Source organism: Oncorhynchus nerka, linkage group LG12, assembly GCF_034236695.1.
Source record: "Oncorhynchus nerka isolate Pitt River linkage group LG12, Oner_Uvic_2.0, whole genome shotgun sequence".
Taxonomy (NCBI): domain Eukaryota; kingdom Metazoa; phylum Chordata; class Actinopteri; order Salmoniformes; family Salmonidae; genus Oncorhynchus; species Oncorhynchus nerka.
In genome coordinates this window covers 68088834-68109829 of record NC_088407.1, presented here as the reverse complement: position 1 = coordinate 68109829, position 20996 = coordinate 68088834, and the positions used below count along the sequence as shown (strand labels likewise).

At 42.6% G+C, this 20996-nt stretch overlaps 2 protein-coding genes and 1 pseudogene across 2 annotated transcripts; all 3 read left to right on the top strand.

Moving 5' to 3' along the window:
* The first annotated feature begins 5758 nt into the window (after nt 1-5758).
* LOC115139005 (B2 bradykinin receptor-like) lies at nt 5759-8450 on the top strand. Its single transcript, XM_029676179.2, has 2 exons — nt 5759-5928; nt 7039-8450. Exon 2 carries the CDS (start codon nt 7046-7048, stop codon nt 8081-8083), a length of 1038 nt encoding a protein of 345 aa, XP_029532039.1. The 5' UTR covers nt 5759-5928; nt 7039-7045; the 3' UTR covers nt 8084-8450.
* A 2132-nt stretch (nt 8451-10582) lies between these two features.
* On the top strand, nt 10583-15634 carry LOC135574123 (B2 bradykinin receptor-like; annotated as a pseudogene).
* Nucleotides 15635-15716: 82 nt separating this feature from the next.
* bdkrb1 (bradykinin receptor B1) lies at nt 15717-20180 on the top strand. The gene is made up of 2 exons (XM_029676178.2): nt 15717-16301; nt 16939-20180. Exon 2 carries the CDS (start codon nt 16953-16955, stop codon nt 18021-18023), a length of 1071 nt encoding a protein of 356 aa, XP_029532038.1. The 5' UTR covers nt 15717-16301; nt 16939-16952; the 3' UTR covers nt 18024-20180.
* The last annotated feature ends 816 nt before the right edge of the window (nt 20181-20996 follow it).

The window sequence follows — 20996 nt, the reverse complement described above, 5'->3', positions numbered from 1 at the left end:
CTAGACAAATTGTTTGTTTGGATCTAGTCAAGTATGTCTGTGTAACTATGGTCACACTTCCATAATCCTGTGCATCAACATCTTGTGATTCACTGTTTAGAGGGAAATTACTCACAGAAAACAGATGGAAAAAAATAAGTCTGGACATATAAACTCTGAAAACCCTTCTCTCAACTCAAACTCTCAACCACACCACGTCTAAAGATCTCCAATTCTCTGCTACCCCCATTATCCGCTAAAGCAGTGAGTTCATGGTGGACCATCTGATATTTTACAGACATGACGACAAACCAAGTTCCACTTATAGAAGCCATTGTCTTCGAGAGGGACATAACTAGATAATGTTTCTATTTGTGTAACAGCTTGCAAATTCTGGATGAAAGTACAGCATCTCTATAGCGGCGTCACGGGCAGTGCATAGAGTACAGTACACTGACAATGGAACAATGCAACATTCGAGTAGTAAGAATCTCAGAAGAGATAGACAGGCCAATGCTGTAGGGAAATGAGAGTGTCCATTCTCTTGCAAGGCTGAGCATTTATTGATGGCCCATAAAGAACGGTACGCCATAGGATGTATTTGATGCACTGAGAGCATACACTAACCAGAGTTGACTGACAATGATGAAGAGTGTTAGGTATTGGGGTCATTCTGAAAGTCAATGAATGAACTGATGGAAATTCACAATTTGAGAAACCCATTATATAATGATTGGCAATTTACATTCATGAATAGAATTTCCAGATCTGAAACTATGATCGGTGTCTTAAGTGGATTTCCAATCAATTCAGTTCAGTTGCTGGATAAAAATGTTAGTGTTCATTTGTAAACAATTCCCAAGCCATATTCTATTTATAAACCATTGATTTCTAATATAAAGCATGATCATATCTTGCTATAGCAAGCCATATACGTTTTTAATTTAGAGTATCCCCCTCAACTCCATATCTGTTGACATGGCTTAGAGGAGAGACAAAGATCAGTCATAAACAACAGATGGGGCAATACATGAAGGGCACAGTTAAACCATTAAATCTGATGAGCCAATCCATCTAAGAGGATATCTGATTTCCAGGTTTTCGTCAACTTTTGAGATTAACTCTTTTTAAGAGGAAAGGGCAGAGAAACGTGGAGGCCATTTTTGCTAGACCAGGAAGTCTGGTATGACACCAGTGGAATATTAGATTGTATGGTGGTGTGTTGAAGCCTACTATGGGCCCCCACCACATGTATGTCCTGTCATATGAGACAGACAGTGGGGGGAATAAGGTGGCGCCAAGACCTTTGGTAGTGTGACAGATGAGCCTGTTATTGTGTTAGCACCATTGGCCACATGGTCTCTGTTTTTTACAGCGGACTCCATTTACGAGACCTAATACAAGTCACATACTGTACAGTCCATTAAATCACCAGCTGAAGAACACGGGTTGAAAAATACCCCTTGCACACTACAAATTTGGCATAAAACAACAAACATGACCGTGAACAAGAATGCCCTTGTCTGAGCTGGTAGTCCGTGTGAGTAATGGTCACTGCCAAAAGAGAGTGGTCATTGACCTCTGAGTCGACCCCTACATGAGGAGGACAGCCACTACCAGACAATGTGTGGTAATGCTAATTGCTGAATATATTTGTAGTAAGTGCAGCAGCAACATTCAGATGGAGAAACACCAAGATCACTCTGCTTTGGGTCAATATAAAACCTATTTAGTTGATGCTAATGCATGGTCTTTTTACATCAGCAGATGTCAGAAAATGCTTATACAGAAGAGCTTAGAGAGAGAGAGGGAGTCGAAACAGCAAGTCTGGGAAAAGGTAGAGAGAGACAGAGATAGAGAGAGACACAGAGAGAGAGAGAGAGAGAGAGAGAGAGAGAGAGAGAGATAGGAGAATTAGAGGGAGCATACCTAAGATCACACAGAATAAGATCACACCAGATAAGACAGGAGAATTACACCAGATAGGTCAGGCCGACCCTAGCCCCACGGCACATATATAGTACCAGTCAAAAGTTTGGACACACCTATTAATTGAAGGGTTTTTCTTTATTTTTACTATTTTCTATATTGTAGAATAATAGTGAAGACATCAAAACTATGAAATAACACATGAAATCAAATCAAATTGTATTGGTCACATGCACATGGTTAGCAGATGTTAATGCGAGTGTAGCGAAATGCTTGTCAAGTAGTAACCAAAAAAGTGTTAAACAAATCAAAATATGTTAAATTTTTTAAAGTATCCACCCCAGAACTTTGAAAGTTTCTTCAAGTACAGTCACAAAAACCATTAAGAGCTATGATGAAACTGGCTCTCATGAGGACAGCCACAGGAAAGGAAGATCCAGTTACCTCTACTGCAGATGATAAGTTCAAAAGAATTACCAGCCTCAGAAATTGCAGCCTAAATAAATGCTTCACAGAGTTCAAGTGACAGACACATCTCAACATAAACTGTTCAGAGGAGACTCCGTGAATCAGGCCTTCATGGTCGAATTGCTGCAAAGAAACCACTACTAAAGGACACCAATAAGAATAAGAGACTTGCTTGGGCCAAGAAACACGAGAAATTGACATTAGACCGGTGGAAATCTGTCCTTTGGTCTGATGAGTACAAATTAGAGATTTTTGGTTCCAACCGCTGTGTCTTTGAGAGATGCAGAGTAGGTGAACAGATGATCTAGGCACGTTTGGTTCCCACCGTGAAGCATGGAGTAGAAGGTTTGATGGTGTGGTGGTGCTTTACTTTGATGGTGACACTCAGTGATTTGTTTAGAATTGAAGGCACACTTAAAAAGCATGGCTACCACAGCATTCTGCAGCAATACGCCATCCCATCTGGTTTGCGCATAGTGGGACTATCATTTGTTTTTCAACAGGACAATGTGTAAGGCTGTGTAAGGGCTATTTGACAAAGAAGCAGAATGATGGACTGCTGCATTAGATGACCTGGCCTCCACAATCACCTGACCTCTACCCAATTGAGATGGTTTGGGATGAGTTGGACCGCAGTGTGAAGGAAAAGCAGCCAACAAGTGCTCAGCATATGTGGGAATTCCTTCAAGACTGTAGGAAAAGCATTCCTCGTGAAGCTGGTTGAGAGAATGCCAAGGGTGTGCAAAGCTGTCATCAGGTCAAAGGGTGGCTACTTTAAAGAATCAAATTATAAAATATATTTTTATTTGTTTAAAACCTTTTTGGTTACTACATGATTCGATATAAGTTATTTCATAGTTTTGATCTCCTCACTATTATTCTACAATGTAGAAAATAGTAAAAATTAAGAAAAACCCTTGAATGAATAGGTGTGTCCAAACGTATGACTGTTACTGTACTACTGCAGCACAGACAGTGGAGACTGAGAAGGGGGGGATAACACTGTGGCCCCGTCCAAAGTTACCCGCGTAAAGGGCCAACCAGGCAGGATATTACCCCACCCACTTTGCCAAAGCACAGCTCCCACACCACCAAAGGGATATTAACAGACCACTAACTTACTACCCTGAGACAAGGCCGATTATAAACTGGATAGTTCGAGCCCTGAATGCTGATTGGCTGACAGACGTGGTATATCTGACCGTATATCACGGGTATGACAAAACATTTATTTTTACTGCTCTAATTAGGTTGGTAATCAGATTATAATAGCAATAAGGCACATCGGGGGTTTGTGGTATATGGCCAACATACCATGGCTAAGGGCTGTATCCAGGCGCTCTGCGATGCGTCGTGCCTCAGAACAGCCCTTAGTTGTGGTATATTGGCCATATACCAGACCCCCTCGTGCCTTGCTTAAGTATAGCCCTAGGCCGAGGACAGGAAGGATGGGAGAGTGTGAGTAAGCCAGTGGCTCAGCCCCCATAATAGGGTCAGAGGCGGAGAATCCCTGTGGAGAGAGGGGAGCCGGCCAGGCAGAGACAGCAAGGTTGGTTCGTCACTCCATTCACCTTCGCACCCCTAGGCCAGACTGCGCTCAATCATAGGACCTACTGAAGAGATGAGTCTTCAGTAAAGAATTAAAGGTTGAGACAAAGTCTGTGTCTCTCACATGGATCTGCAGACCACATAAAAATGTTGCTCTATAGGAGAAAGCACTGCCTCCAGCTGTTTGCTCAGAAATTCTAGGACAATAAGGAGGCCTGCGTCTTGTGACAGTAGCATACGTGTAGGTATGTACAGCAGGACCAAATCAGAGAGATAGATAGGAGCAAGTCCATGTAATGCTTTGCAGGTTCGCAGTAAAACCTTGAAATCAGCCTCATCCTTAACAGTAAGCCAGTGTAGAGAGGCTAGCACTGGAGTAATATGATAGTTTTTTTGGTTTTAGTCAAGATTCTAGCAGCCATATTTAGCTGAATTTTATTTAGTGCCTTATCCGGGTAGCCAGACAGTAGAGCATTGCTGTAGTCTAATCTTGAAATGACAAAAGCACGGATTAGCTTTTTTGCATAATTTTGGGACAAAAAGTTTCAGATTTTTTCAATGTTACATAGATGGAAAAGGCTGCTCTTGAAATATTTGTTATATGTTTGTCCATTACAGAACAGTGCAAGTTGGATCCTAACTGTGGAAAAGCTCTTAGTATTAGATAAATGCCAAGATAAATGCAAATAATTGACAATGCAGGACAAGAGGCCAGGCATGTGAATGACATAAACAGAATTATTTACAGCGGTGACTTACTTCATTTACAGCAGTGCATCTCCAATTGACTTGTGCAGGAATGCCTGTTTAGGCCTAAGCCTTGGAATTTGGACTCTATCACCTTATAATTTGAATAAACCTACACTTCACTTTGCACCTTGAACCTTGCCTCGTGCTGTGACATGACTATAAAACAGATTACCAACATTACCTCTTTCACAGAGGTACTTTTTCATCTGTTTAATTGAAGGAGCCTAATGTATTTGAAATAGTGATGGCATCATTACTGTGTTGGGATCACAAATCATGTTGAATGTAAACACTGCATTATGCACTTCTTCTCACATCTCATATGCATATCTTTCAACAACAACATTAAAGTTCAAACACCCAATCAATGAGAAAAGTGCTATTCCAGTTACCTCTGATTATCTTGGAGTATGTGAACCGACCGACCACACACACACACACACACACACACACACACACACACACACACACACACACACACACACACACACACACACACACACTTGTAATGGATCATTGTTTTGTGCTCTGACCTTGACCCTTGATTGTGATCTTCCTGATACTAAACACTTGATGGCTTATTGTTTCACAGCCTTGCTGTTCCCCTCTGATGATACCCCACCCTGTTTGGATTCAAGGTTGTTCACAGAGGGATATTAGATTTACAACATGCCTAAAACGCAATCCAGCCATGAATGTACAGAAAACAATCAAGTGGTTTAGGTCTACATTGACACTAAATAAGAGCTTGGTATGTAGGCTTAACTCTCGTGTAAGTCATTGTGTGTGGCAAATGTTTCATATGTCCTCCCTGGCATTAGTAATGAATTAGTAAAGATTTATTGTTTTAAGCAACTCAAGTTCAGAGTTTGTTTTCTTTCTCAGTAATGCTAGGTTGTGGTAGGATGACCAAAACAACAGCTGGGATGTCAGTAGATATCCAAACACACTTATATCGAGGGGAATTCCATCAAAGTTCTATAAAAATTGGAGTGTGAGATAGGGCAGAAATTATAAACAAGATAAACCAGACACAATTTAAGTTAATTGGGGGAAGAGGGAACAAAAAAATGCACAGATTTTGAGTGACATCACTTCCATGATGGACTCCCTCCTTTAAGAGAATAAGTCAGAGCCGACCCCAGGGTAGAGCAGCCTGGAACACTGCGGGGAAACGTCTAGACTGGGCTGACCAGACGCACGGCACATCTGGATTTACACTTAGACCAGAGGACTCCTGCTCCAGTCAACAAGGTTTGTAAAATGAAGTACTGTATCGTTAACATGTATAACATAGATTTGTCACTAATGCAAGAAAATGATAAATGAGTGGAGAGTTATATCACAGTATATTTTCTGTTCAGATCATATTTAGGGTAAACTGGATTGAATTGCTGCCTCTCCTCTCATTTTCGAATCCAACTTAGAAACAAGAAGATTGTTTGTGTTGTCAGACTTTTTGACAGACAAAAAGGAGAGCCCTTTCTGTGGCTAAACTCTAAAACTCCTCAAACAGATTGAGGGATGTGAACGATAATATGTGGTTGACAGCATGGGGAGAGAGGCAGTTTTTTCAATAATCTCTTAATACCTCATATTGAAGGGATTTCTTCTCTATAAAAAAAGTACATTAGCATTCGGTGCACAGATACAGATTTATGTTTATTTTTGAGCAAATAATGTGTGTACCACTCCTCCAGCAGCACAGATGTATAAGATTTTATTGCATGCCTTTTCAAAGAATGTTGGGGCTGTTTTTGTCATAAGTCGCAGCCAATGATGATACTGATGTACAACAGTAAAAAGATAAGTATTGCAATCATAATGCTGAGAATAATTATGGGGCAATGTGGCTCCCAAATATTTTCATGACAAGAGATATTGATCCTCACTTTAACTTTCATGAATATTTTATCTTTCGCTACCTGAGCGTTTTTTATTTCCGGTCTAAGTATATGATATTTACAAGAAATGCATATAAAGTTATGCATAATGAATAGCACACTGAAACAACCACTTAGCCACTTGTACAGCACTGTAATAAGACAACTTCCTTATGATGACTTGCAGACACAGTGACTCTGAATAAATAATACAAAAAAGTCACATTGTGGAGCAGGGAAGTTCCGTATTCTGTTGAGTTATAAACCACATGAGTCGCAGCTCCCATCACCACAAGTGCATGAGGACTGGATGTTATGACACAATCAGCATGACCATGTGACTAACGTATTAGATTATACAGTAAACTTTATAAATTAATGCCTACTGAGAGTCACCTGTCCAGGAACGGTATCTGCCATGTTTCCCCCTCCCCCTCATTGAACAACCCCAGTTACATTTACACAACATATTTCTCTACAGCTCCAAAATGGACATGATCACCAACTCTACAGACATGACAGGAAGGAACAGTACCAATGCCAGCCACTGCCCATTCGCTGAGGAGTGGGACTGGCTCCACACCATGCAACCGGGCTACATCCTGGCCATCAGTGTCTTGGGGATTCTGGGTAATGTCTTTGTCCTGTTGGTCTTCTGCCTGCATAAGAAGGCCTGCACCGTAGCAGAGATCTACCTGAGTAACCTGGCCGCCGCTGACCTGCTCCTGGTCTCCTGCCTCCCCTTCTGGGCCGTCAACGTGGCCAACGGCTTCAACTGGCCCTTCGGCCCCCTGCTGTGTCGCCTGGTCAACGTGGGCATCAAGATGAATGCCTACTGCAGTATCTACTTCCTGGTTCTAGTCAGTGTGGACCGCTATGTGGCGCTAGTGCATACGATGAGCCACGGGAGGATGAGGAGGCCCTCCTACGCCAAGCTGGGCTGTTTGTTAGTGTGGGGCTTCGGGCTGCTCCTGGGCACCCCGACCATGCTCTTCAGAGCGGTGAAGTGGGTTCCAGACTTCGAGGTGACCGCCTGCTTTCTGGACTACCCCAGTCCCAAGATGGAGCTGGTGTTCAACGTGACGCTCATCGTGTTTGGGTTTGCCATCCCTGTGTCGGTGATCTCCTACTGCACCTGTCAGATCATCCAAGCCCTGAAGAACCAGGCCATGGAGAGATTCAACACAGAGCACACGGAGAGGAAGGCCACTTTGCTGGTGCTGTCTGTTCTCCTGGCCTTCCTACTCTGCTGGGTGCCATTCCACCTGGTCACTGCTCTGGATGTCCTCCTGAGGGCAGCGGACATCTCAGGCTGCAACCTCAGCAACAGTCTGGATATCTGCAACCAGGTGTTTACCTACCTGGCCTTCTTCAACAGCGTGCTCAACCCAGTCCTCTATGTGATTGTGGGGAAGAACTTCAGGAAGAAAGTAATGGAGGTGTTCGAACAGTTGTCTATGAGGAAGAAAATGGCCACCGGGTCACAACGGTCACAGCTGTCTTCCACGCTCAAAACGCTGGCTTGAGTTTGAGGAACTAAAAGGGAACTAGTTATATTACTTTTATCTCTATGACAGAATTTGACACTTCAGCACCCCGCCCTCAGTTGACTGCATTTTATACTAATAACCTTAATAGAATCAATGTGCTTTTACTTAAAAGCCACATTTAAGTTTAGAATTTATTTATCAGTATTTATGTGTTTTTTAGGAGGGCTGTTTCTCCTAATTCAGTGCAATATATATGAATATTGTTTTCTGTGAAATAAGCTGTGTAAATAGAATCTACCGATGTTCTAGACACAAGTCAGAATTGACTAGAAATGTATATAGAACAGTTGTCAACTTTATGTTACTTTTGAGAACATTATTGAAGTAAAAAACTTACCATGGCCGTCTTGTGGAATCATTTGAAATACATGTCAATGTCAGACAACCTAAAACAAGACCCAGAGACTCCCGGTGAACCCTGGGTAAGTGATTTATGATGTTTTCTCTGACTAAATGTCTGGATGGCCACATTAGTGAATGTGTCACAGACTTTCCAGTGGTGACACAAGTTGTGTTCCTTTGTGTGGGAGGAGAACGTTACTCTCTCTTATTATGTTTTTTCCAAACCCCAACTTCATTGGCTAGACATGTTGTCAGGAGTGACTGTGGTCAGGGGCACACCCCCAGTTTGTCCCCAAAGTATAGTTGGTCGTGCCAAACAGGAAATCAATGTTTTGAGTGCACTGTAAAAAAATATATATATATACCAGTACCCATTAAAGGTGTTTTCTTTATTTTAACTGTTTTCTACATTGTAGAATAATAGTGAAGACATCCAAACTATGAAACAACACATATGGAATCATGAAGTAACTAAAAAGTGTTAAACAAATCAAAATATATGTTATATTTGAGATTCTTCAAAGTAGCCACCCTTTGCCTTGATGACAGCCTTGCACACTCTTGGCATTCTCTTAACCAGCTTCATGAGGTAGTCACCTGGAATGCATTTCAATTAACAGGTGTGCCTTGTTAAAAGTTAATTTGTGGAATTTCAGACACATCTCAACATCAACTGTTCAGAGGAGACTGCGTGAATCAGGTCTTCATTATTGAATTGCTGCAAAGAAACCACTACTAAACAGACACCAATAAGAAGAAGAGACTTGCTTGGGTCCAGAAATCTGTCCTTTGGTCTGATGAGTTCAAATTTGGTAGGTGAACGGATGATCTCCGCATGTGTGGTTCCCACCGTGAAGCATGGAGGTGTGATGGTGTGGGGGTGCTTTGCTGGTGACACTGTCTGTTATTTATTTAGAATTCAAGGCACACTTAACCAGCATGGCTACCACAGCATTCTGCAGTGATATGCCATCCCATCTGGTTTGCGCATAGTGGGACTATCATTTGTTTTTTGACCCAACAAACCTCCAGGCTGTGTAAGGGCTATTTGACCAAAAAGGAGAGTGATGGACTGCTGCATTAGATGACCTGGCCTCCATAATCACCTGACCTCAACCCAATTGAGATGGTTTGAGATGAGTTGGACCGCAGAGTGAAAGAAAAGCAGCCAACAAGTGCTCAGCATATGTGGGAACTCCTTCAAGACTGTTGGAAAAGCATTCCAGGTGAAGCAGGTTGAAGGAATGTCAAGAGTGTTCAAAGCTGTCATCAGGGCAAAGGGTGGAAAAATGGCACACTGAGGTGATAGCTGCCGTTTTACGGGCTCCTAACCAATTGTGCTATTTTGTTAGTTTTTTTGCATTGTTTGTAACTAATTTTGTACATAATGTTGCTGCTACCGTCTCTTATGACCAAAACAGCTTCTGGACATCAGAACAGGGATTGTTCACCTCGAACTGGAGGAAGATATTTTCTTTAATGTGTGTGTCTATTTGTCATTAACTGCTGGTGCACGATGTCTAACATTAAAGAAGTCTCAATGTATTGCTCGCCTGAGGTAGAATAGCTCATGATCAGCTTTACTCTACACAATCTACCAAAAGAGTTCACATCTATATTATTCGTAGTCGTCCATTTACCAATACAAACCGATGCTGGCACTAAGACCTTACTCAACAAGCTGTATAAGTCCATAAGCAAACAAGAAACTGCTCATCCAGAAGTGGAGCTCCTCGTGGCCGGGGACTTCAATGCAGGCAAACTTAAATCTGTTTGATTTAATTTCTAGCAGCATGTCACATGTGCAACCATGTGCACCCTCACCCTCCATTTGGCAAATCTGACCATAATTATATCCTCCTGATTCCTGCTTACAAGCAAAAACTAAAGTAGGAAGTACCAGTAACTTGCTCAATACAGAAGTGGTCAGATGACGCAGATGCTACGTTACAGGACTGTTTTGCTAGCACATATACGAAAATATTACAGGATTCATCCAATGGCATTGAGGAGAATATCACCTCAGTCACTGGCTTCATCAATAAGTGCATCGACGATGTCGTCCCCACAGTGACCGTACGTACATATTCCAACCAGAAGCCATGGATTAAAGGCAACATCCACACCGAGCAAATGGCTAGAGCTTCAGCTATCAAGGAGCGGGACACTAATCCGGAAGCTTATAAGAAATCCCGCTATGCCCTCAGACGAACCATCAAACAGGCACAGCATCAATACAGGGCTAAGATTGAATCCTACTACACCGGCTCTGATGCTTCTCGGGGGTGGCAGGGTTTGAAAACTGTTACGGACTACAAAGGGAAACCCAGCCACAAGCTGCCCAGTGGCACGAACCTACCAGACAAGCTAAAATGCCTTTCATGCTCGCTTTGAGGCAAGCAACACTGAGAGCACCAGCTGTTCCGGATTACTGTATGATGATGCTCTCCGTAGCAGATGTTTAAAGGTCTTGCTCACAGGTCAACATTAACAAAGCCGCGGGGCCAGATGGATTACCAGGACATGTACTCAAGTGATGCGTGGACCAACTGGCAAGTGTATTAACTGACATTTTCAACCTCTCCCTGGCCGAGTCTGTAATACCTACATGTTTCAAACAGACCACCATAGTCCATGTGCCCAATAAAGCGACGGTAACCTGCCTAAATGATTATCGCCCCATAGCAGTCACATCAGTATCCATGAAGTGCCTAAACCCTAAAACCCATCTCAGGATCCATGCCAAATCTTTTTAGTTTCCTGAGTGGGAATAGGCTTTGTCGTGCCCTCTTCACGGCTGTCTTGGTGTGTTTGGACCAATCTAGTTTGTTGTTGATGTAGACACCAAGGAATTAGAAGCTCTAAACCTGCTCCACTACAGACCCGTCGATGAGAATGGGGACGTGCTCGGTGTTCCTTTTCCCGTAGTCCACAATCATCTAATTAGCCTTGGTTACGTTGAGGGAGAGGTTGTTATTCTGGCACCAACCGGCCAGGTCTCTGACCTCCTCCCTATAGGCTGTCTTGTCATTGTCGGTGATCAGGCCTACCACTGTTGTGTCGTCAACAAACTTAATGATGGTGTTGGAGTCGTGCCTGGCCATGCAGTTGTGGGTAAACAGGGAGTACAGGAGGGGACTGAGCACGCACCCCTGGGGAGCTCCAGTATTAAGGATCAGCATGGCAGATGTGTTGCTACCTGCCCTCACCACCTGGGAGCGGCCCGTCAGGAAGTCCAGGATCCAGTTGCAGAGGGAGGTGTTTAGTCCCAGGTTCCTTAGCTTGGTGATGAGCTTTGAGGGTACTATGTTGTTAAACGCTGAACTGTAGTCAATGATCAGCATTCTCACATAGGTGTTCCTTTTGTCTAGGTGGGAAAGGGCAGTGTGGAGTGCAATAGAGATTGCATCATCTGTGGATCTGTTTGGGCGGTGTTTGAGCACACGTCCTGGTAATCCGTCTGGCCCCACTGCCCTGTGTATGTTGATCTGTTTAAAGGTCTTGCTCACGTCGGCTATGGAGAGCGTGATCACACAGTCGTCCGGAACAGCTGATGCTCTCATGCTTGCCTCGAAGCAAGCATAGACATGATTTAGCTCGTCTGGTAGGCTCGTGTCACTGGGCAGCTCGCGGCTGTGCTTCCCATTGTAGTCTGTAATAGTTTGCAAGCCCTGCCACATCCGACGAGCGTCGGAGCCGGTGTAGTATGATTCAATCTTAGCCCTGTATTGACGTTTTGCCTGTTTGATGTTTCATCGCAGGATTTCTTGTAAGCTTCCGGGTTAGAGTCCCGCACCTTGAAAGCGGCAGCTCTACCGTTTAGCTCAGTGCGAATGTTGCCTGTAATCCATGGCTTCTGGTTGGGGTATGTATGTACAGTCACTGTGGGGACGATGTCCTCAATGCACTTATTGATAAAGCCAGTGACTGATGTGGTGTATTCCTCAATGTCATTGGAAGAATCCCGGAACATGTTCCAGTCTGTGATAGCAAAGCAGTCCTGTAGTTTAGCATCTGCTTCATCTGACCATTTTTTTATAGACCGAGTCACTGGTGCTTCCTGCTTTATTTTTTGCTTGTAAGCGGGAATCAGGAGGATAGAGTTGTGGTCGGATTTGCTGCCGGTTCAAAAACTGAGTGGTACTCCTAGTTTAAAAAAAACAGAGTGTCAACACCAATAATATTCTCCCCTGTTTCCCACGGGTACCCTACATTTACTCCCCTTTTGATAGACTGAAAACATACATTTTTGCATTCCACTGAGGCTGTGCTGACTTATAGTACTGTGAGGAAGGAGATGTAGACAGAGTCCACAGAGAGTGTGCTCTAGAGGTCGACCGATTAATCGGAATGGCCGATTAATGGCCGGTATTTTTGGGCGCCGATTTAAAAAATGTTTTATACCTTTATATAACTAGGCAAGTCAGTTAAGAACACATTCTTATTTTCAATGACGGCCCAGGAACGATGGTTTAACTGCCTTGTTCAGGGGCAGAACGACAGATTTTTTTGTCTTGCAACCTTACAGTTAACTAGTCCAACATAATAACGACCTGCCTCTCTCTCGTTGCCCTCCACAAGGAGACTGACTGCCTGTTACGCAAATGCAGTAAGCCAAGGTAAGTTGCTAGCTAGCATTAAACTTATCTTATAAAAAACAATCAATCATAATCACTAGTTAACTACACATGGTTGATGATATTACTAGATATTATCTAGCGTGTCCTGCGTTGCATATAATCTGACTGAGCATACAAGTATCTGACTGAGCGTTGGTAGGCAGAAGCAGGCGCGTAAACATTCATTCAAACAGCACTTTCATGCGTTTTGCCAGCAGCTCTTCCTTGTGCGTCAAGCATTGCGCTTTTTATGACTTCAAGCCTATCAACTCCCGAGATGAAGCTTGTGTAACCGAAGTGAAATGGCTAGCTAGTTAGCGCGCGTTAACTAGAGGGACGGAAGCTATACTGTTTCACTGGCAATACTAAAGTGCCTATAAGAACATCCAGTAGTCAAAGGTTAATGAAATACAAATGGTATAGAGGGAAATAGTCCTATAATTCCTATAATAACTACAACCTAAAACTTCTTACCTGGGAATATTGAAGACTCATGTTAAAAGGAACCACCATATGTTCTCATGTTCTGAGCAAGGAACTTAAACATTAGCTTTCTTACGTAGCACATATTGCACTTTTACTTTCTTCTCCAACACTTTGTTTTTGCATTATTTAAACTAAATTGAACATGTTTCATTATTTACTTGAGGCTAAATTGATTTTATTGATGTATTATATTAAGTTAAAATAAGTGTTCATTCAGTATTGTTGTAATTGTCATTATTACAAAAAAACAAAAAAAAGTGTCCGATTAATCGGTATCTGCTTTTTTGGTCCTCCAATAATCAGTATTGAAAAATCATAATCAGTCATCCAGATCAGACCATCTGTTACCTGCAGCTCTGTTTAGATGACTGTACATCACAGTGATTTATGTAAAGAGCTGAGGTGTGCTTCACAAGGCAACAACACACACAGCCTGTGCACTCTCACTGATAACAATATTAGCCATTCCATTCTCTTATCCCCAGTCCATTTTTATTTATTTAACCTTTATTTAACTAGACAAGTCAGTTAACAACAAATTCTTATTTTCAATGACGGCCTAGGAACAGTGGGTTAATTGTCTGTTCAGGGGCAGAACGACAGATTTGTACCTTTTCAGCTCGGGGGTTTGAACTTGAAACCTTCCGGTTACTCGTCCAACACTCTAACCACTAGGCTACCCTGCCTGTTCACCAGCTCGCCATCCACTTTAGTTTGAACCAGGTAGTAGCGGTTTGAGAGAAATTAGAGAAGTAGTGGTACACATTTTTAGTACCTTTGACATCAAAAGCTTTTTGAATGTTTTACAATATAACATTTCGCTTCAACATTGACACACACAATCTGTCTTAGGACAGCTCCCCAAATGGTCTCAAACTGGTCAAGGAACCCTCTCATAGAGGGTTTGCTCATTGCCAAGAAGGAGTGTAACCACACAGAAGCCTGTGAGTGGGTGTACTGCATGCAGCCAGCCTACATGTTCATCATCTGCCTGCTGGGCATGCTGGGTAACTCCTTCGTCCTGTGTGTGTTCTGCTTCCAGAGTAGACACGCCACCATGGCAGACATCTATCTGGGTGACCTGGCCGCTGCAGACCTCCTCATGGTGTCCTGCCTGCTGTTCTGGGTGGTGGCCGTCTTACAAGAGTTCCACTGGCTGTTCGGCGAGCCTATTTTTCAGCTGGTGAACATTGTCATTGGGAGTAACTACTACTGCAGCGTCCTGTTCCTCACGCTGGTCAGTGTGGACCGGTTCCTCGTGCTGGCTCAGCCCCTGTCATCCCAGGGCAAGGGGAGAAGACTGGCCTGGGCCAGTGAAATCTACCTGGGTGTGTGGATGGTGAGTGGCCTCCTCAGCCTCCCGGCTCAGTTCTTCCATTCTGTCCACTTTTTCCCCTCACCTGGGGGTGGAGGCGTGCTACGTGGCGTACCCCCACAATGTCTGGAGGATGCGCTACAACCTGACTGTCAACATAGTGGGCTTCCTGGTTCCTGTACCTATTGTGTCCTTCTGCAGCTACCACATCATCAGGGTGCTCCGGGACAACAAGAAGAGCAGGATGAGGAGCACGGCGGCAGGCTGGAACGGAGAGGAAGGCTGCCCACCTAGTACTCAGCGCCTTGGCCGTATTCATCCTTATCTTCCTCGAGACCCTTTATCACTACGAAGTAATCTCTGGTTGTGGCTTGGTGGATGGACATCAGCACATCAGCTACCTACAGTACTTGGGCTACAGCAACAGCTCACTGAACCCTTTCCTGTATGTGATTGTAAGAAAGACACATTATTGCCTATAACCCTCAAACTCATCTCTGGACCTTGAAGCAAATGCCAACCCCTTTTTTATCCCCAATTTCATGATTACGATCTTGTCTCATCGCTGCAACTCCCCAACTGGCTCGGGAGAGGCGAAAGTCGAGTCATGCGTCCTCCCGCCTAACCGCGCTTCTTAAAACCCGGATTAAACTACAGGCTGTAGTGATGCCGCAATACTGTGATGACTTTAGACCGCTGAGCTACTCGGGAGGCTCGATGTCACTTCATTTTTTTTTTTATTCCCCTCTTGTCAAGGACTGATTTAGACCTGATGATTTGAACGTTTAGTCCATAGTGTTGCTTGATCGGTGGTTAGGCTGTTAGCTGGCCAAATGTAGGCTACATGAACAGTGCAAAACTGTTTTTAATGTAACCGTGTGTTTGTGTGGGTTTTCAGGGAATTTATGTAAATCACAAAGCTCATCTGCAGTGCAGGGACATTTTTCAGCAACAAAAGAGTGATCAAATTAAGATGACTCATAATGAAATATAAACAGAGGGTATTAAATTATTAGCTTTAAATCTACTGGAGAGAAAAAAATAATGGATTAAGCTAGCTACTTGGCCCCGGGCCTGTGGTTATGTGTATGTGTTTTTACACAGTGCCAAAATTCTAAAATAAGTGTTTGTACCATTGGAGAAGAAGCCGTTCGCTTCACAAAATACATGTTTTCTCTCTTTGAGTATTCCTACATTCTCACCTGACCTTCAGGCGAACTGAAACTGGCTTATAAACAAATTGAAATACACGGTCGGACAAGGGTGTGGAAGAATGTTGTATACAGAACCAAACTTTCCAGCACATCTCTCCCTAACTCAGTGAGAAGCTTAAAGACGAACAACACTACATGGTCTACTGGGTTGGTGTGTGTGATAAACTGCAGTGTTTTCTTCTCCTTACTAAAATATATTTTCACACGATTGGCACAAGGTAAGCGATTTCTTACAAATGCATATTTTAACAAATGTTCCTTGGGATGACATTCGTGAGTCAGGCTTCTGAATAAAGTAAATGGAACAGAGCCATAGTAATTTAGTACATATGAATACTGATAGAACAAAAACACGGAGACAGACACTTTTGAGGTTATTCAACTTGACAAAAAGTAAGCCTTATTTATTTGATCAGTCATATATCTGTATATTAAGGACGTTCTGCTCAGAGTTGTAACTAATAAATGGAAAAGCAAAAAAACGAATTGGCTGTTATGAGTTACTAAATCACATTTGAAAAAAAGTCATCAATTAGTTCAAGTCAAGTCTTTATCAAAACATCCTGCTTTAAATCCCACTTTTCTCACACAACACCAGAAATACTCAAGTTGTTGTTGGATTCAGCATATTTATGCAACCACAGCTAATTAGTTGATGACCTTTCAAGAGAGTTTGGATATCTGGCTTTGATGAAGACGGTCTGGAGATTGATTACAGAATAGTTTTTTCTTTGGCTTCAATTTCCACGCACACATAAAATATTAAACTTCAGTGTCACAATATTAAGATCAATATTGTTGATTAGTGGATAATACGCTCAGATATGACATTTTGACATGTTCTTATGACAACAGAGTTGGTGGTCTCCATGGCTATGCTCCTGTCAGAAAACAACAGGTCTTTCCTTCCCACCACCAAGACTCCTCTCCACAATGCCACAGAATGGATCCTGGTCCACAGCATCATTCCTCCCTACATCTTCACCCTGTGTGTGACGGGGCTGCTGGGTAATGGCTTTGTCCTGCTGGTCTTCCTTCTCCAGAGGGAGCAGTGCTCCGTCCCAGAGATCTACCTGGGAAACCTGGCCCTGGCTGACCTGCTCCTCCTGGCCTGCCTGCCCTTCTGGGCCATGAACATCCTTAATGACTACAACTGGCCTTATGGAGACTTCCTGTGCCACGTAGTCAATCTGTCTATCACTGTCAACTTCTATACCAGCATCTACCTGTTGGTGATGGTGAGCGTGGACCGCTACTTAGCGCTGGTGAGAACCATGAGGGCCAGGTGGCTGAGGAGGAAGCGCTACGCAAGAGCGATATGCCTCATACTGTGGCTGTTTGGGCTGCTGATAGGAGGTCTAGCTTCGCTTCACAGAAAGGTGACGTTCATTGAGGAATACCGTACAATGGCGTGTATTCTGGAGTATCCGGATCACTCTGGGGAGTCTTGGAAGCTGGCCCACAACCTCCTGTTGAACATAGTTGGCTTTGTTGTGCCTGTTGTGGGGATTTTTTCCTGCAGTTGTAACATTATCAGAGCCCTGAGGAAGAGGAGGAAGAGTGTTTACATAGAGGGTGGAAATGACAGGAAGGCCACAGTCCTTGTTTACGCCGTGACGCTGCTGTTTTTTGTATGTTGGAGTCCCTTCCAACTCTTCACCTTACTCGATATGCTGTGTGATGCAGAAGTCTTGGATGAAACATGGCATTATACACTGGACATTGGTACCCAGTTTTCAACCTACCTAGCAATTCTGAACAGTAGCCTAAATCCTCTGTTGTATGTATTTTCTGGACAGTATTTTAGGAGGAAAGTTAGCACCATCTACAAGAGAACGAAGAATCGCAGGAGATCTGATACAATGGCCTTTCAGCTTTCAATTGTATCAACCTACCTCCACAGGACTGATCAAATCAAACCTGTTGTAATACAGACATGAGTTCCTGCATTTTCCTGCACATTTGTTTGATATCATGTAGTTATTGCACACTAAATTGCATTATCAATGTTGAATTACACAATGTAGCCACATAAAATGTGTGCAATCTTGAACTACATTATGTAGGTCTATAAGGTTTAGATTGTGTAGGAGATATGTTTACGGGCACGGACATTATGTGATATAAATACTATGCATGCCAGTCTCTCTTGGCTAAGAGTTGAGGAGAGACTGACTGCATCACTTATTTTTATAAGAAACATTGTGTTGAAAATCACAAATTGTTTGCATAGTCAACTTACACACCGCTCTGACAAACACTTATCCCACCAGACATGCCACCAGGGGTCTTTTCACAGTCCCCAAATCCAGAACAAATTCAAGAAAGTGTACAGTATTATATAGAGCCCTTATTGCATGGAACTTCCTTCCATCTCATATTACTCAAATAAACAGCAAATCTGGTTTTAAAAAAACAGATAAAGCAACACCTTGTGGCACAACACCTCTCCCCTATTTGACCTAGATAGTTTGTGTGTATACATTGATATGTAGGCCTCCGTGTGCCTTTAACAAAAATATATGTAGTTGAGTTGTCCTTGTGCTGTTCTTGTCTGATGATGTTCTGTATTAGGTCATTCTGTATTATGTTTCATGTTTTGTGTTGGACCCCAGGAAGTGTAGCTGGTGCTTTTGCAACAGCTAATGGGGATCCTAATAAAATACCCCAAAATCTCAATGTCACCTGTCACAATGTCACTTTTAATGCAAAATTTTACAAAATTGTATGTTCTAGCAGTGAAGATCACAGGATGATCTTTTAATGTTTCCTGTGTGTGTGTGTGTGTTACACCCTTCTAGATTGCCCCAAAACCCTTGTCTTGTCACAATAAATGATGGCCTTTAAAATGCCAAACACATCTTTGTTAACGCCTAAACATTATGACATTTCTCTCGCCACCATTCTTCTTTTCAATAAAGTTATTTAATACATATGAGGAAATGTCTCCGGAGTGACATTGGAGAGAATACTATTTGTATCTTGACACAAATATCAATGATTCCCAGGACACCTATAGGAATAAATGTATAGTAATTTAATGATCATTTTACAAGACCAAAGTCAGGAGAGGTGTCTGCCTAGCTGTGCTCTTTTGCTTTCTAGACGGGTTCTGGTTGCTCATGTTTGTATATATAGTTTGTTAACTTGAGTGTATGACCACCCACATTCTATAACTATTTGCATGTGTAGGTCTAGTAGTCCATTATGAGATGTCAAGTCATTGTTCACACCCAGGAGACCCAACGGAGAGAAGTTCCAAGCTATAAACTGCAGATGAGCCAACGTCATGTTTGTTGCTGTTCATAATAGTTGTGGTTTCTGCAACACAGTGAAGTTTACACCATAGCCTATGAAAACATCTTTACAGTAACAAAAGTACTGTTTCAGGTCACACTTTATTTGTATAGTCTGGATAATCATACTATCAACAATTTGTTGATAAGCAACTGCTTGCTAAGATTACGGTTAGGGTTAGAATAAGAATAAGGATTGGGGTTAAGGTTAGGGTTAGTGTTAGGATTAGTATTAGTAGATAGTTAGTCTATTTGTAGATGCTCTGCAGACTACCCAAATAAAATGTTACCCAAAAGTCACCTCTTGGAAAACCAACTCTCCTCTTTTGTGTGCTTAAACATATACATACGATATATGAACTGCAAACCACCGATGTATAATTGTTGAGTTCACCATTCACTCGTCTGCCCAGCACACAGTTCTCTCATCCGCAGTACTACTCTCATGTGATAGCTCAGAGGGAATTTAACAGAGAAAAATAAATGCTAGAGACTAACATTGTTTGACATTCACTTCAGGATACTTAGCTCAACGGTCACATCTTTGACCATGAGAGAATGCACGTTCTAGAGCAAAAACTATGAAATTCCTAGTGAAATCTTGGCTTATAAAATAATTTATGGAGTGTTTCTTGTATTTTTTTAGAGGAGCTGTGCCATTTGTCATTGTGCACAGGCAGTGGTGACCCGTCATTCAAGGCTCTGCCCCAACTGTTTTGAGCCTGTTTTGCATGTTATTTTGGCATAAAAACATGTCATATATACACTGTATTTATATACACATTGAGTTAATAAAGCCGCATACAAACATGCTCTCTTTTTTTGTTTTCTTGATTAAGGCAGCTCCAAAACACAGCTGTTTCAGCCTAGCTCTGTGCTTTCTGTGGTGGCGGGGAAAGCCAACAAAAAATACGGAGCGTTGAGCTGTGATTGGCTCAGTGTTCTGTCACTCATGGAGACACTACGCCACCGCCAAGTCTAGGGGTAGAGCTAGAAAATTCTAGCCCCTTGGGTGCTGCCATAGAGTTACAGTACATTAGAAGTGTCAACCCAAGAAAGATCAAGGTCATTGGCCACAGATAAAATGACTTCAAATCACGTTATATGTACAGTAGCTTTGATTGGACTGATCATGTCAACATCATACTTTCAAAATCTTAGCTAGCAGTCATCATCATGATTCAAGTCGACAATCTACTGGCAAATCCTTTTTAATCCTTGTCAAATGAAGAGAAATAATGAAGAGAAATAATAGATAAAACGTATCGGCCATTGGACATAAACATTACACAACAAGTTGGAAATCACAAATTCAACAATGAGTGGTTTGGAAGGAATCAGCGACAGTGGCTAACTGCAAGCTTTGCAAAGCAATCACTAGCCTGCTATTCAGTGGAGTGGCTGTGTGGTCCCTAATTAATTTGGCATTAGGGGGCTCTTTCCCAGTTTAAAATGATAAACATTCAACATTGGCCATGCTGGCAATGAAGCATGATTTGTGCCGCATTCAAAAACAACTGTTAACTCGGCTTCAGTGAGTTCAAGACAACTGGGAAGTCGGGAATAAACGAGCCTCGACTGGCAAAATACATTTTGAACTCGGAATTGTAAATCTGG